At 44.1% G+C, this 17,527-nt stretch overlaps 1 protein-coding gene across 1 annotated transcript; it reads left to right on the forward strand.

Moving 5' to 3' along the window:
• The first annotated feature begins 680 nt into the window (after window positions 1–680).
• Window positions 681–17,493, forward strand: FOXN4 (forkhead box N4). The gene is made up of 9 exons (XM_005445192.3): window positions 681–834; window positions 11,216–11,379; window positions 12,272–12,387; window positions 12,485–12,598; window positions 12,751–12,878; window positions 13,269–13,365; window positions 13,453–13,660; window positions 14,683–15,066; window positions 15,669–17,493. Exons 1-9 carry the CDS (start codon window positions 752–754, stop codon window positions 15,917–15,919), a joined length of 1,545 nt encoding a protein of 514 aa, XP_005445249.2. The 5' UTR covers window positions 681–751; the 3' UTR covers window positions 15,920–17,493.
• Window positions 17,494–17,527: the final 34 nt, after the last annotated feature.

Genomic DNA, 17,527 nt, shown 5'->3' on the forward strand with positions numbered 1-17,527 from the left:
CCAGCGCCGGTCCCGTGTCCGTCCCCATCCCCCCCCCGCCCCCCGCTCATCCCGTCCCCCAGGCCCTCAGAGGGAGACCCCGCAGCCGCGGAGCTCCGGCCGGGCCCCCCGGCGCCGCCAGGTTTGTGGAAGGAGCCGGGAGGTGCGGGCAGGCCGGGGTGCGGGGCGGCGGGATCCTCCTGCGTTACCGGGCGGCCGGCGCCAAGGGCCCGGCAGCGCCTGAGGAGGCTGGGCGGGCGGCGGGGCTCGGCTCCCCGGGCTCGCCGCTCCCCCGGGCCGCGGCCGCACAGCCGCTCCAACGCCCCGGCGCTCCGCGGGGCTCCGGGGGCAGCTTACGGGCAGCCCCGGGACGGGAGCGCTGCCGGGGGCTGGGAGCCTCCGGGCACCCACCGCCCCCTGACCCCCCGCCGTGCTCGCAGCCGGGGGATGCACCCTCTATCAGGCGCAAGGTTCCCATCCCGAGCCTGAGATTTTGGGGTTTGGGGTGGGTTGGTTTGTTGGGGGGTTTTGGTTTTTTTTTTAGTTGTTTTGTTGTTTGGGGTTTTTTGCGGCCCCTGAAATATTTCACTGCATTGCCTCGCCCAAATAAAACCAGCGCGGCTGGAGGTAAAGGTAATGTAAACCGGGCTTTACTTCCCTCTAATCCTGGGTTTCAGATGGGATTTCGGTGCCTCCCGCCCGCTGCTGAAGTGCTGGATAGCTACTGCTGCCTGAACTGCTGCTCTCTGTTCTCTTCTCTTTTGCCAAGGAGATGATAGAAAGTGATATCCCGTCCATAATGTCAGGAATCATTAGGAATTCAGGGCAAAATCACCACCCTTCACAGGAGTACAGGTGAGGCATTTATCCGTTTCAAAAATACGCGCTGCACTGTCACAGCCTGCTAACTGATGTTGTTTTCTCATTGCTTCACAAAAAAACCCCAACCCTTAGCATATAGAAATCAAGTTTGTTTGTTTGTTAAAGTTAGATGCATTATTTCTCCACTCTAAATTAGATTTCCAAGCTGGTGAACAGTTACAATGCATTACTTATCCAGAAGCATTCCCATTTAAAGTATTTTGGTACTAAACTGCGTTTGATAAATGCACCTTCAAAGCCTTGGGCTGACCTTCCAGTAAACTCTCTCTACTGTACAAGCGTTGCCAGAGAAGGATGTTCCTATTAAATAACAATTATTTAAAAGTTCCCTTTCAGGTCACATTTTGCATTGTTATGAAGCAGTCATGGAGAGACTGAATCAAGTGCAATAGACACTAGAAGAGCTTTTCATTAAAATGAGTACTTATGTAGTACTCCAAAGCACTGGCATGTCAAAGGGCTTCTAATAGCAGTGGGAACAAACCTGGGTTTGTCAACAGCCTTTGATAATTTACCTATGTACCACTGCGCATCCCTTTATCGTTTCAAAGAATTGTTAGAAGTCACGGGATAGCTCTGCATGAATTACAGTGCACTGGGTTAAGTTAGGTTACATCTTGTCACATGATGCAAAGTTCCAAGAAATACAGAATAGCAGAACACGATCCAGTTCTCACAGTAAAAAACAAATCAATAAATAATTACTTTTGTGTTTTAAAATGAGGAGTGAGAGACGATCGCCTTCCTCCCAGCCTGAGGGTGTTCTCACCCATTTCTATGGGTAAACATGGTCTGCCGCAGGTATTCTTCTATCAGCCTCTCTCTATTCAAAATGCAAACACTGCGCTGCAGCCTCTTGCAGCTCAACAAGTGATTTGTTATACTCTCTGAAGGCACTGTGGAAAAAGGTTTGTGGAGCTCTATTTTGCTGTTTACTGAAGCACTGTTTGCTCTAGGCTTTTTTTGTTGGCTATGTAAATATTTGTAAATAAATTAATGAAGGGTGTGTATGAGAGAGACATCTGGGTACTTATATTTCAGCCTGTATCTTCAGTACCCTGAAGAACATACCACCTTAACAAAGACCCTTTTTATGGAGGGAACTATTCTTTAACTCATAGCTGCAGAAAAAAACCCCACTCCTTTTGGGGGGAGAAAGGTAGGATTTATCTTACTGCCAGTAAAGGAATTGTAAAAGATTCTTCTTTTATTCAGGAGTCAGCTGCTTTTAAAAACTACTTTCAGTTCCCTACTAAACATTTTGAACTCAAAGAACCCAGTTCTCTAAAGTTTTTAACCCACTTGCAATTTCTTTAATGCAGCTTTAAAATGAATTATTTGACCTCATTTAATAGTGGAAAATTCTGATAAAAATGCATAAAATCTGAACTGCACCATAAATGCAGAGCAGTATTTGTCCTACTTCATGAGAAAACACTTTGGATTATGTAAAAGAAAATCTTTTAGACTGAATGATTTTAAGAAAAGAATAGACCTGTCAAATTCTATCAGCTCTGTTTACTCTCCTGCTGTCACCACAGTCCGAGACTGGAACCCACAGTCCCGAGTTCTCCATGGGGGAGCATCAAGGCTCCACAAAATGGGGAATGGCCTCCAATTAGTGAGTGGGAGGCCGGGGCTGCGCTGAGAATACTCTTCTGTCTCACTTGGAATCTTTCAATGGGACAGTTGGACTTGGAGGAGACCAGGCTTTCCTGTGAGTGTGCAGGAGGAAACATTGAAAAGGGAGGGGAGTGTGTGGGCGTGTAAGCAGGGGATCAAATCAGCAAATACCGATAAGTTTTCATGCAGCTTATGCTTACAGTGTGTAACTATGGGATTTTTATTTTTTTTTTAAATGGACGAGGGGAAAAAATCCCTGATTTTTAGCAGATCTTTGAATTCTGTGGATCTGAAGCATCTATAGTACATTTTATGTAGCACATAAAGCAGTGATAAGGACAAGACTGCTATGCAAAGTCCAGGGACTATTTGCGCCATAGTAAAATGATTTTAGAAATATATCTCTTCCACCAATGCGGCTGTGGGATATAAACCACCATGCTGTCCAGGAATGATTAAGGGCCATCCTATCTCCTCCGATGCCTGTGTTTTTTATGGTGCTGCCACTGCCTGGCTACCAATACAAAGTAATACTTCATATTAGCAGATGCCTGTCTTAGCTTCCCAGACAAAATACTTTTACCTTCAATATTTTCATAATTGTAGTAGAAAAATATTTCTAATGATTTGATTTTAGGTTTCAGTGAATAAAAGTAGGGAGTTGTAACACACTGGGATTTTTCAACCTTTAACGCTTTATTCTTGTTAATTGTAATTAATAATCTAAAATTATGTTTTACTGTAAATATTTTGACATTTAAATCAAAGCAATAGGCAGACTACAAGTTTATTATGCAGTGGCCTGCTTATGGTAATTTCAGCACAAAGCTATGTAAATTATAGGAACCAATGCAAAGGCTACTAAATTAGCGGAGAGCTCCCATGGTCTTCAGTGGACTTGGAGCTGGTCTCAGAGTAAAAAGGTTCTTCAGCTCATGAATGCTGTGATCTTCAAGCGATATTTTTAGCTGAAGCCTGCAATCTATCCTTTTGCCGTCTAGTTTGAGCCAGTGCAAGAGAAGTAAAAGATTTACTGTGATGTACATGTAAGTGTAGAATGAGATTTAATATGCAGAGCTTGAGCAACAGAAACCCCAGGGGCGCAATGCAAGGCCAAGGTGGGCCTGGGCTAAGACTGCAAAAACATTTATAGACCTTTAAGTTCTCTCCCAAAGAAGGCTCAATATTGTCTTAATTCAACATTCTTGGTTTTCAGATGTACCAGCATGCTGATTTTTCTCAGGGACTATCCCATTCCCAAACTAGGTACAGTTATGTGTGGTTTGTTACATATTATATAATAGATCATGACATAAACCCCAGGCCATTATAAGGGAGACAAGGAGTAACTTGCTGTGGATTATTTGGCATATGTGAGAATCCAAATTTAAGGAAGCACCTAATCAGTTTAGGTAACAATGTGGCATCTATATTCTAAAAGAAATAACTAAAATCTATAATTCTATTTGAAGAAATAACATTACTTAAGATGTAAAGCTAACCCTGATCAACATGATACATTAACTTCATGTTTTGCAGCTCATTAGTTTCTGTAAGGACCATGTTTCTGCTTCTTTATATTACTATGCTTTTCCAGTTGACAGAAGCCTTATGTAGTATTTTGAAGACCTTGCAATGAATTTCCTATACATGTTAATCAGGAATTAAGTTTTAAATAGATATCTTTTTGATCAAAAGGTGTTACTCAGTCGTTAATTGTTCAACATATTAGTAGACTATATCCTCCTCCACCCCATTTTAATTGTCCCTTTGGTTCTTTAAAAAATGGGTCTATATTCATTAGCTCATTAGATAGTCTGATTAATTTTTTTCTGTAATAATTGCTTTATGTTAGCATAAAATCATATTGAGACACATAGACACGCAACTGCTGTATTCCATGCATTCTGGACATGACTGCATTATAGTGGTGAAAAAGGTGGAAAGTCTCTATCTTTATGATACACGGTACATTTTAGCTCCCTAAGTGGTACTCTCATATCTGGTTTTGCACTTTGGTTTCTGGAGAGCAAGCTACATCTCACAACTCCTGGCTGTCACCACTGGGGATGGATGGAGTCTGGGAGTTTGCATGAAGGACATTTCTGCAGACAAAAGGTTACAAATGCATAACTAACGAAACCGTAATTGTTCCTGAAGAAAATGTCAGTGTCCATTCCCTTGACACCATGTGTGTCTGACAGGGAGTGAGATAATGACTCAATGTGTCGGAGGAATTTCATCACAGTAGTTGCTTCATTCTTTCAAAAAAATGTGAGAAACCTCCTAGGAATCAGTCAAACTCAGGCCACTGTGGATTGATTTAAGTGGATTAGCTCAACTCTTTCCTATGCAGTTCCTGAAATGTGCTAATCGGAATTAATAAAAAATTGTGGCCCTTGCTCCTCAAATTGTCTTGCAGTTGCAGGCAGAGATGGGAAGGGCTGGTTTGTTCCCAGGCAATATCTTGCAGGCTTCCCAGGCTCGGCTGCCTCCAGAGAAACCAGAACGGAGTTCGTATCTTACCTCATGAATGGTGCTTGACACACACACACACACACCCCCTTCAAAACAAGGAAACAGAAAAGGAGTTTGTACTTTCTCAGTATCCCTGTGAGATCTCAGTGGCTCATGGCACACCACTCTTACTTTTTAAAGCACCTGTTCTAAAAATCTCTTACGTGTGGAAAGCAGAATTGCTGCATGACTGCAGCAGCAAGTAATGCAATTGAGACAGGTTCTTACAACAGTGCAAAACCAAGAGTAGTATATTTTATAATCCCTTTACACTGGAGTAAATAACTACACAACATCCCAGGCAGGTAGATCAGTTCAGTGCTAACAAACAGCAGCTGAAGCAATGTTAAAGGGAAAAAACAGCTTTCCAGGTAGACAATGCTCCTGGCATTAATATAAAACATTCCTGTAGTGCCTGGTAGCTCAACACATTTTTTGTATTGAGGAGAAGTTATTTTGACATTAGTCACAGGTTTTGGTTTTGGTTGGTGGGTTGATTTTTTGAACAAAACAGATTGCAGAGGCAGATACTGGCTGTGTTTGGCAAATCCACACCTAGGGATGGTTATGTGGGTAAAGCACAGCAGGAAGCAAGTGGCTGGGGGTAGAGTGCTGACATCGCTGCTAACTTCCTCTTAGGCTTAAGCAAATCATGTAGGTCACTTGTAATTCAGTTTCCCTTCATCCCGTACCAAAATGATGTAATGAAGGGTTGTGAAACTCAGAGCTGAAATGTATAAAAGTCTCCAGGAGCACATCTATAGCCTGTTCTATTAGTGCTAAGTACCTTTACAGAAGGTTTTTGGAGAATCATCTTCATTCTGAGCCATGGTGTAAGAAAAGGAGAACAGCAACACCTGACAGGGTAATCATATTATTTGCTTTTTCCTCACTGGTTTTTGTTCCTATAATCCAAAGTTTCTTGAGCTGTAGCTGAGGAGGGACTCTCTGGTTGTACCTGGAAAGCTGCCTAATTGCTGTTCTTATTTCCAGAAATTACTTGAAGAATTTGAAGGCAGGGAGGAGAAAGGCAGGCTGGTGGCTTGGGACCGGGTGGGTGGTTTGCCTTCAAGAGGCAGAGAGGAATTGCAGACCAAAAGCAGCAGTGAGAGCTGCTGGCTGAAGCAGGAGAGGAGCAGAAACAGGGAGGAGAGAGGCAAGTGGTTGTGATTGTGGAAACCAGAACCTAGTGCAGGGAAAAGCACCTGCAAGGGTGGAAGATGGGAAGCGAAGTGTATAGAGGGAAGGAACAGAGCAGAGGGAGTGAGGAGCAATAGGAGGTGGTGAAGCTGACTCCTTCAATAAAACAGAGAATCCTTCTCACCATGGAGACAGCTAAAGAATCACAAAACATAAATATTTTCCTTGTGTTGTTTTACATATGAGAAACCACTGCATTTTTTTCTGAGGACATCACGTAACCTCAGACAAAAGAAAACAGTTTCTCATCACCACTTCAAGAAGAGGTTTTCTTACCACTCCTCCTGTTCAATTGTCACTCATGCCAGATAAACCATTGCAAACAACCAAGAATCTGCCACCCCTGATTGCTCCTACTTGTTGAACAGTTGTATTACCTAAGCATAGGCAAAAAGCTCAGATGTCAGTGGTGGCAATGATAATAAAAACTGTCCCTTGGGTGAGAGACGTCTTAGAACTGGTTGCAGTTTAATATGCCAAACGCAACCGCAGTGTTTTGGACAGAGGCAATGATGAGTTGCCACCACATGCTAAGCCCTTCGAGAGAACCTGTAGCATTAGATTCACCCTACAGCATCAACCAGTTTGGGTGCTTTGTGTCTTTTAGGGATGGACTCCAGAGAAAACAAACAGAGTTCTCTGAAGTGTGAGTGGTGCAATACGGAGAGAAATCTGTAATTCTACACACTGTATCCTAAACCGAAACACCCAGTTATTGGCTAATCTATTTGCAGATAAAATATCTTCAGGTATGCCTGTCGTTGGTGAGCTCTCCTTTAATCTTAACAGACTTATCTGGAGGACTATTCTATGATGCCGTTGAGGAGATGGTCCCTGTAGTCTCCAGACAAGTTTACCATACCACGGCATTTGCCAATGTAGAAGTGGATAGTTCACCTTGACAGCGGTTTCTGCACTGCCTTAGATCCAGCTCATTAGAACAGCTCAGTGTGAGGAAAGATGGTAAAGTTTGATCTGTGAATATAGATTCAAATTCAACTCTAATGTTCGTTGCAGATTCCCACAAGGTTATGCCAAGAATGAATTTAATTCCGTCTAGCTAGCTGTCGTGCCAGCAGGATGTACTTGATGGGGGGGAAAAAACCAGAGCTCTCTTTAGGTCCATCTGACTGATGATTTTACACTGCTGACAAGCTCTGGTGAGCTTTGTCAGATGCGCAACCTGCATTGGAGTCCAGTTTCTCCTCCAGTGGCTGCAGGAAGGTCTGGAGCTCAGTATCAGGAGATCTGGAAAAGAATTTCATTCCAAGGAGCATTTTTTCTGAATCTGGAAAAGTAATCTTTGTGCAGGTGGGCTGGTGGCAAAAATCTATTGCCCTGATGAGATAGGTGTTTCGGGCAGTGCATGATAGATCAGATAGCAAAGACTAACGCTACCACTGAGCATTTCTGTATCATACTTATCATAGCTCTCAGGGCATTTTCCACAGGAGGCCAGCATCCTCTGATACCTAAAGGAGAGCTGGGACTTAAATCCTCAACATGATGTGGATTCTTGCTAAGGCAGGTGCCTTTCTAGGATAGAAACACATGGAAACAGAAGGGTGTTTTCCTGCAGAGATTTAGAAGGAGAGGGGTAAGACCAGAGTTCCATAATTTCACCACACCTTTAAAAAATGATACCATGTTTGCAACGCATTTGGTTGGTGTGACTGTAACCTTTTCTTCATAGGGGTTTAGTAGTTCAGCGTATATACCAGACAGCCCTGGGGAATGTGCAGCTGGGGACAGTTTCAGTAGTGTGCATTAATTACAGCATACCACTATTTATCTCATTTACATGCATTGAAAGGAAATGGCTGCTTTTACTACAGTGCCCCATTGTGCCAGGGGCTGTGAACACCCATCTAAAGACAGGATCTCTGACTCCTGAAGTTTACCCTCAAACGTGAGGCCAAAAGGGTGGTGGAGGGGAACAGAATCAAAGTACACATAACATTACAATATGTACTTATATATTTGTAGTTGTCTTGGCACAGGCAATTTTTCAGGTCAGAAAGATTGAACTCTATGAGATTAAAACATTAGGTATTACTGTGCGCATAGCTCTCTTTTCAGAGGCAGTTAGATTAGCATTTTTTCACTAAAAGCAGGACACACATTGAGCCTGTGTATTGTGAGATAAGCTGGTTTTATGCTGCAGAAGACATCTGGGCATTTCAAACACCTCAGTCAGACAGCGATGGGCATACTTTAAGCAGTTTCACCTTTTTTAAGACACATGAAATTTTAACATTAGTTTTAAAGGCAACCTGCAGAATAATTCTTAAATGTGAAATACTGTATTCTGATGAAATATACTTTTTTCCCCCATTATTAATGAAAGCAGTTATTCTGACAACTAACAAATCCATTTAAAAAAATGTGTAAGGGAACAGCCAGAGGGGATTTTAAGAGCTGTAAACTGAAATTCAAACAGCCATGCCATGCTAGGATGGGGAAGGGAAGGAAGCATCTTTGCCTTGGAAACAGAGCTGGCCCCCACACTGGTCTAGTTATTATGTATTATTGCATCTTTGTACCTGTTTAAAATAGAGCCTAATGACTCTTAGACCAACTTAAGAGTTCAGTCACCTTCCGTGCCCCCATTTGGATCTGCAGCATTTGTGTGAGAGGGACCACATCACGAGGCTGCGGAGAGGGGTACGCTGCCTGATGCTAACTGGCAAGGAGCAGAGTTGTAGTGCAAGCTTCTGACGGCATCTGAGTGTGCCCAGGGCATCGCCAGGCATCCCCACACCTAGGAGAAGCACCAGGATGCATGCATCTAGAGTGAGTGCGAAGCAGAGACCTTGGTTTCCCCAAAAAGCTAAAGCTGGGAAGTCTGCTGAGCACCACCACGACTGCCGCGGTCCTCCAGTGCGGAGATGCTCGTCCCACGCGGAGCAGCGGCGAGGGCATGTGGCGGATTCATTGCCTGACAGGAGGCGTGTGCAGTGGGTGCTGACCCTCACCGCCCATCTGACCCCGTTATTTGTTGAAGGAGCTGACTTGTCTGGAAGGACTGGCAGGGACCTGGGGTGCCAGATGGCATGTGGATGTGTGTTGTGTGTCGGCTGTCATTCAGCCAGATTAATGTGAAGTTTGTAAAAAGGAGGAGGGGGGGAAAAACAATTAAGCAAGAATCCCAAAAACAATCGGGGCCACGTGCCACCGGGCAGCAGTCGTTGGCGGCACAATGGGTTATCGGCTTCCCATGAATGGGCCCAACTGTTGCAAACGACATGAGCCTGCCCAGTTTTCAAATCATTTAATGCCCTTGTTTACTTCCAATCCAGCCAATCTGCAGGCCGGGAGAGCCGTCACCTGATAGTCTTTTTATGTATTTAAGTCCCAGGCCTCACAAAATAACTGAACAGCGGTAACCATGGCAATGCTAATTATTGCACTATAACTACAGTAGGAGAAAGAAAACAGGGTAGGCTGGGGGAGAGATTTGAAGATGTTTTTTTGGCCAGGATTTGAGCTTTTGGCTTCTGGTCATGAGTAGGGGTTTTTTGCTTCCTTTTCTTCTTTTCAAAATCTTTTTACAAACAAATAAATTACATTCTGCTTTAACGATCTCCCACAAAATAGTTTAGGGAACTTTGATACGGGTTTCTGGTAATCATGAATAGAAGAGCTGAAAGCTCCTAGGCAGCCAGGCCCTAGAGTTCTGCCTTGTTCTTTTAAGCTGATTTAGAATCGTGTTAAACATAAAAGATGCTTCAGCAAGAGACCAGATTTATTTAAGGCTTCTGCGTTGTCATTTGGCAACAAACGTACGTTAGTACCACACAGCTGGCTTTAAGACATCTATAAGAGAGCTCTTTAAAGCCTTTGTTTTGAGAGCAAAATCAACTACATCCAACTAAACTGTGTTCTTCTGAAAGAGAAATATGTTTTCCTGGATCTGAATCCCTTTGGGTTTACCCCAGGTATCTAACAATAACTTCCTGATGTGTTCTCATTATTGTTTACTCCTCAAGATACCCATGACTTCTGTAATACTGTTTAACATAAGCAAAAGCAGTTAAACCCTTCATTTGCAATAGCTCTTTTACTGACTTTAACGGGAGTTTTGACCACACAGGGATTTTTGAGTACTGTAAATATATGCCAATATTTCAGTTTTGTACCACGCACTTTATCAGAAGCAAAACAAAACAGGTGGGATGAAGCATGTGTCAAAAATGGAGCTTTAAACCAAAAGCAGCCTGTCATCGTTACACCTCGGGTTTGTTGCTGAAGGCAGGCTGGGTGTTCTTGTGCATTCAGTCACTAGGTTTTCATTCTGATCCTTTCGTATGTCAAAAACCACCCAAAAAATTGTTTTGTATGCTTCATGGTTCCTTGTTAAGTATCAATAACTTCATGTATCTGAATGGAAGAGATCACCAGGTCATTCTGTAAAGTTTTGCTCATGCAGCAGCTCGCCGCTGATCTGTCCCCACCGACAGGACACAGTGGCTGGGAAAAACCCTCTCCGCAGGTGCTCAATCCAGCAGCATACATGGGTCCTTGAACAGCTAGGCACAGAAACTCCTTCTGAGGCTGGCTGGTCACTGAATTTCAAGGTTAATGCAAAATTAGGTTAAATTCAGCTTAAATGAGGTTAGAATCAGGTTAAAAGTCCTGATGGGTTTCTTCTACATCAAGGCCAAACACGCGCATGTTTCTGACACATGTGAAAATAATGTATCAGCTTTGCGTTTTTTCCTAGGCAGTTTCTCTTCTGGGTTCTCATGCCTTCTTCCCCTACAAATACTGCACAATAAGTTTTCTTAACCAAAATGTTTCAAACTGTAGGAAGGAACATGTGGTTAGGTAAAGGGCAACAGCAACCGGCCAGCTGTGAAACCAAAGGTCGCATCTGAATTCTGCAAACGGAATCCCAGCCTGGTGCATTTTCCCCGCTGATCTACGTGAGCTTTGGCATCCCAGTCATCTCCCCTTACTGGGGACAGTGTAGCAGCATCTCCGCTCTCTGCTAACCTTTCATGCTATTTTGCAGACTCTTAGCTTCTGACCCCTCCCAGCTGAGTGAAGATGACCTCCCCAGTGACTTACAGTCCTTGTCGTGGCTGACATCTGTTGATGTGCCTCGGTTACAACAGATGGCCAGTGGAAGAATGGATTTTAGCCTTGGTGCCCAGAATGCAATGCTACAACAGACAGGTAAACTGTCAGGATGTTAAATAACAGCTCTTTAAGCGGCAGCACAACATTATGCCTCCTTTCTTCCCCACCCCCACCCCCCCTCTCCCGCAGGCTAGCTTTCCTAATAGTAGATTCTTTTTAAGTGCATTACATTTTGCTTCCTGTCAGAAGACCTGGAGCCTGTTGTCTTCTGATAAGGACATTACTGATACATTTCCTTCATTTCAAGAGGCAGAGAGCCCTAGCAGCGACAACAGAGATCTTAGGAGCCGATTGGCATTTCTGCTCAGTGTAGTTGCTGGTGCCTTGTTGCATGAACTTGGGCCAAGGTATTTAAGACTTGCACTTCAGAGGTTTTCAACAGCTTTGAAATTAGGTAATTAGTCTTTCTTGTTTGTTTCAACATTGATAAAAGTAAGAGTACCTTATTTACCCCATAGCTGTTTGCTTCATACAGACTTACAGCATATGTTCGTTGAACGCCTTTCCTTTGTGTGAACATCCTTTAAGTAAACACACGTGTTCCCTAAGGCATTCTGCTGAGCGAGCTCAGCATATCATCTTGCTTGCTTTAGAGCAGAAATCTTTCTGGAGTACAGATAGTGCTGAATATGTTTTCTTTCTTTTTTTTTTTCTTTTGTAAGATACTGTGTCTGTAACACCACTGTGGACTGTTAAACAGCTGACATCTTTCATTCCCTACATAACAAGTTTTAGAAGCAGCTGATGTCATCTTTGCAGTTTGTGAAATACTCTTGGTTCTTTTGGGATGGAAAGCCACGGAGAGGTGTGATTATCCACTCCAGAGCTTAGCTGTGTTCAACTGCATCTATTAAAAATAAATGCCAGCTCTCTCTTCTGAAGTGTGCTTTCATGCAAACATTCATTGCCTTTGCTTTCTCCGAAATAGGTCCTGTGGCAAGCAATATGCGCTCGACAGGAGCACCTGGAGCGATGATTCATGTCCAGGCCAGCCTGCCACAGGGAATCCTGGGTCTGAATTCTATTTCAACACACGGAGCAAATGTAAGAGCAGGCCTTGATGGCTTATTATTGCAACACTTCTTAGGAAAAGATGTTGGTAATTTCAAGGCTGACACATCTGTTGTCTTTATCTCAGCAGATGAGCCAGTATGCTGTGGGTGGGCAGCCGTCCCCCAGTTTACAAACACAGCAACAACTCTTTCCTCCTCCTCATTCACAGCAAGTGTTTGCCCTAGCACAGAACACACAACAGGTACTGTTACTTGCTTGTTGTCTGTGTCTTGAAGTACCTGCTAAGATCACATCTAGAACTCTTTTAAAAGGAAAACAGTAAAATATCCCTAAACCTACATACCCATGGAAATTCTGCATCCAACATTTTCCTTCTTTTCCATCTGCATACAGTGTAACCCGGCAGCAATTTACAACACACCCTATGGGACTCAGCCACCCTATTCTCAGCCACGCCTGGCTCCTCACTCTGCCCAAGAACTGCATCCAAAGCATTACCCCAAGCCGATCTATTCCTATAGGTGAGTAGAGACCAGAAGAACGTGTTGCCTACAGCCTGTGTTGGGATGACTGCAACACCGTAGGTGTGGTAGCACGAGAGTGTGTGATCCTTTCAAAGAGAACAAAAATCCCATCATCAGTCCAGGAGTTCTGTGGAAGCTGTTTCTGAGGGGTAGCAGGAATGAACAAGCAAACTGGTTCCTGGACAGCAGCATAAAGGTAGAGTAATAGCACAGAGGAGTAAAATCTGCAGGATCACAAGGGTGACTTCTGAGCACCTGAGAACATTAATCCCATGATCAGCCAGCTGTTTGTATGTTAAGAGGTGGGTCAGAGGTTGCTAGAGCAGAACAAGGCATGATGGCTAAGTATATGCAATCTGTTATTTCCTGTATTTCTCTGTCCTGTAGTTGTTTGATTGCAATGGCGCTGAAGAACAGCAGAACAGGCAGTCTCCCAGTGAGTGAGATCTACAGCTTCATGAAGGAGCACTTCCCCTACTTCAAGGTAGGCACACACCTGAAGGGTGGAAGTAGAACATCACAAATACTTTGTTCATGGCTTATTTCACTGACATCCTCCTGCATCTTTCAGACAGCTCCTGATGGCTGGAAGAACTCTGTGCGCCACAACCTGTCTCTGAATAAGTGTTTTGAGAAGGTGGAGAACAAGATGAGTGGCACTTCTCGCAAAGGGTGCCTGTGGGCTCTCAATCCTGCCAAGATTGACAAGATGGAAGAGGAGATGCAGAAGTGGAAGCGGAAGGATTTAGCTGCTATTCACAGGAGCATGGCTAACCCAGGTAGGGCTTATGTTACACTTTTGCTATGCGTGTGAGAAGCAAGGCGGGGGGAAAGGCTTTTTGACCAGGAATGCATGAATCTTAAGAAATAAGGTATATGTTGGAACAGAGCTGGCCGGTGCACAGCTCTCGCGCCTTGCAACAGCTGCCTCCTCTGAGCTGCTCGGCTGAAATACCCCATGCTCTGCACTGAATGAGGTCATTGCTGCTGGCTCCGAGGTTGTGTGACAGGGTGATACACGGCAGCAGGAGGAGGTCACTGAACTGACAGCTGGTTTTGGAGACCCTTAGTGCAAATCGGTCCCCAGCTTCAACATGTTTGGGTTTTTTTCTCCCATGATAACCTATCTAGCATATCTGAGCCCTTCTGAGGAGTTATGCTGCCTCTGGTGTTAGTATTCATAGAGTCACATTTTAGCAATTTTTTGCCTGTTTTTCTGCAAAACTCTCCCTTTACTAAGGCTTTGTCATTCCTATTTATGAAGACACATGGGTTTTTTTCAGGAGCTTAATACTGGAAAAACCAAGTAGACTTTTTAGCTGCAAAGTCTGTAACATACAATCAACAACAAATTACGTTCTCCTTTGCTTAAAAACAAAAGTGCAGTTGCAACTGTCAGCAGTCTCTTGTGCGCATCTTATTTGAGATACAAGCAGAAGTCAGAGTATCCCTATGAGCAGGAGACCTACTGAGGATGCTTAGTCCTGCATCTGTGGGTCAGCTGCCATCAGCAGTGACTTAATTGCTCTGTGAAGTCTCATGCAATTGTTTCTTTAGCTCTAAGGGAGTCGAGAAGGGTACAAGCTAAGGGTAGGGAAGTAGGTGGCATTTCCTTGCTCTCTGCACAGTCAAAACCTGCCTTCTGTGCTGCATCTCGTCACAGTGACAGACACTACCTGTTCAGTTTTATTGCAAAAGTGTGTGGCTGTGCTCACTTGTGAAATGCTTTGGCCAGGCCCTGCTTGAACAAATGGGTTAAACTGTCTCTTTTCTTCCTTGGGAATGGGTATCACTTGTGCAGAGGAGCTAGACAAGCTGATCACTGACAGACCTGAGAACTGCAGGCGGCCCAGCAAACAGGCAGAGTCGGAGATCTCCACCCTGAACCACATGGCAGCAGCCCAAGGCCGAATCTCCATCTCCCAGCTGCAGCCTCAGCCGATCATGACGCTCTCGCTGCAGTCCATCCCCCTGCATCACCAGATTCAGACCCAGGCTCGCATCGCCCCAGACTCACCAGCACCTGCACAAACACCTCCTCTCCACACTCTGCCTGACATGAGCCACAGCCCTCTTCCCCACCATCCCATGGGACGCGCGCCTCCGGACTTCCTGAACATGACAACAGACATGAACACAGAGGTGGATGCCCTTGACCCAAGCATTATGGATTTTGCATTGCAAGGTATGGGAGAAGGAAGCTCGGGTAGGGGAGGGCTTGATTTATGTGGTTACGTAGTCACTGAATATATAACCAGGGTCTTCAGCACGATGCTCTGGGCTGTAACCGAGCTAAAAACTTGTACTGGGTGCTGGCCTCTGCAGCGTGACTTCCCTGGCCTGCCCCGTGCTAGATGGGAGAGCAAACTGCCTTCGTGGCTCAAGCACAGGCACTGCAGTAAATGTAAGATGTAAGGGAAGTCTAGCTAGCTGGATTTGGGACACCACATCCCTCTGCCGTGGGAAACCACAGCTCTACTCGTGCTTTAGTTTTCCCCTTCTGTGAAAGGAAAACTTCCCCGGCTTACAGCAATGCCAAGCGTGGCCCCTGGGTTTCTGGTTAACACATGGTAGGTAGATGCTGCCTGAAAAGGTCTGGAGTCCTGCTGGGACCAGAGGATTCGGGGGAGCGGACACACTGACTGCCTTTGCACTAGAAATGGTACCACCTGCAAGCAGCGCTTGTCCTAAGCAGTGGGTAAAGCCCTTTAGTTACTGACTGACCCCTACAGACGGTGCCCGGGTGGGTTGGATGTGTTGCTGTGACCAGAATTTAATCTTTTAAAGGTAATTTATGGGAGGAAATGAAAGACGACAGCTTCAGCCTTGATACCCTGGGTGCCTTCAGCAACTCTCCGCTCCACCTCTCAGACTGTGACCTGGGCACCCCCGGCCTCACCCCTGTCTCCAGTGGCAGTGATCACTCCTTCTCAGACTTGCAGGTCACCGGCCTTTATACCACCTACACGACACTGGACAACGTAGCGGCAGCTCAGTACATGAACTCCCAGGGCAACAAACCCATCGCTCTGCTCTGAGTTTTGCACCGTTCCATGGACCTCTGACTCAGGGGCCAGTTTCTCCCAGCCATTAAAATCCAACCTGAAAGCAATACCAGAGCTCCTCCTGCAGATGCTTGGAACGTGTTGGCTCTACTGGGACACAGCATGTGATGCCAAAAGAAATCGAACTGTTACCAGCAGAATCACTTTCACCTGTGGCAAGACCGAGGAAGGGGCACGGACATTTGTGTTGCAGGACTCGTGAGCTCTCAAGAAGGACCTGGAAGGTATCAGTCAGCAAGAACTTTCCTAGAATGTAACTAAGCTAAAAAATAGTCCATTTAATCAACACTGTGATCTGGACACCTACACAGAAGGCAACGCAAATCAATAGGCTGGTCAGCACCAAGTTGGAGTCCAAAATGGTTGATCATGTACCATGTATATCCTTTTTTCTTAAATTACCAAATAACTATTGCCATTGAACAAAGACCACACACAGTTTCTAGAGACACTTGCACCACTAACAGTTTTCCAACGTAACCCTTGTTAATTTATTGTTATGAGGTAGGAAAAAAGGAGGAAAAATACTAAAAGTGAAAATATCAAACCCATAGCAGACAACTGTTCTATCTAGGTTTAAAAAACAAAGTCCTTACCCCATGAAGGAAGTGGTACTACTGAATTATTAAACTGATTGCTGGCTAGAAGATTTTAGGAATTATGCCGATCTTTAGGTTTTTTTAAAAAAAATATTAGATTTGTTTATAGTCTTGTGTATTGTGCTTCTGTCTATTCTTGTGCTAGGCAGTATTACTATTTGTAAATTTATTTATATTTATTGTTATGAAGATAAAAGAAATTATGTAAGCTGAGCACTGTTCAATTTTTTGAAATGCTGCAGTAACCTGTTTTACATCCACTAAATTATTCATAATCAAAAATGCAACAATGTTAATCACTGTTGTTACACTACATTTCTTTTAAATAAGCACTTTTGATACTGTGAAACTCATGTTTTTTTAAAAAAAATTCAGAGACCAAATATTGTAACTGTACCATACCAAGTCAGAGTAGTCTTTCTTACCTAATTAACCAAGTAATATTGATTCTAATGTAGTTTTTTTACATTTTCATACCCTGCTTTAGACTTGGTAACATATGTTGCAAAAAATGTGATGAAACATCTGAAGAGATCAAAAGCAAACTGGATGTCGGAACTTAGTATTTAGTCTACTTCCACCTCTGTGACCACGTGGTAATATTTATATCTCATGTTTTGTCTGTTCCTGTGCATTAAGAGCATTTCCCAGTACTGTATCCAGGTGCTCGCGGGCTCCTCTCTCCCACACTGCTCCTTGTACTAAAAGCCCAGAGGGGGCAGGATGCTGGAGCCACCTCAGCACGGCACCTTCTTGCTTGAAAATTGCTGTTGTGAACATCAGGAGCTAGAAAATACCTGTGCCTGCATCTTCCCCAGCGCATACGTCCACAGCAACCTCTTCCAAAAGGGCACAATGCTCCACGTCATAATTTATTGTTTAAGAACAAATGTGATTAATGATCATTTGCTGTGACTGGCATAATCTACTGTGTCCTCATTTTTTTAAATAAATATTTCTTAGCACTAAGCCTGGGTCATTC

Source organism: Falco cherrug, chromosome 1 (assembly GCF_023634085.1).
Source record: "Falco cherrug isolate bFalChe1 chromosome 1, bFalChe1.pri, whole genome shotgun sequence".
NCBI classification, from domain to species: Eukaryota; Metazoa; Chordata; class Aves; order Falconiformes; family Falconidae; genus Falco; species Falco cherrug.

Excerpts from the sequence above, each read along its gene's own strand:
- FOXN4 (XM_005445192.3), top strand. The coding sequence starts at position 752 with ATGATAGAAAGTGATATCCCGTCCATAATGTCAGGAATCATTAGGAAT. Across the intron at positions 13,366-13,452 it reads AGCACTTCCCCTACTTCAAG|ACAGCTCCTGATGGCTGGAA; the intron begins GTAGGCACACAC and ends TGCATCTTTCAG. Across the intron at positions 15,067-15,668 it reads TATGGATTTTGCATTGCAAG|GTAATTTATGGGAGGAAATG; the intron begins GTATGGGAGAAG and ends AATCTTTTAAAG.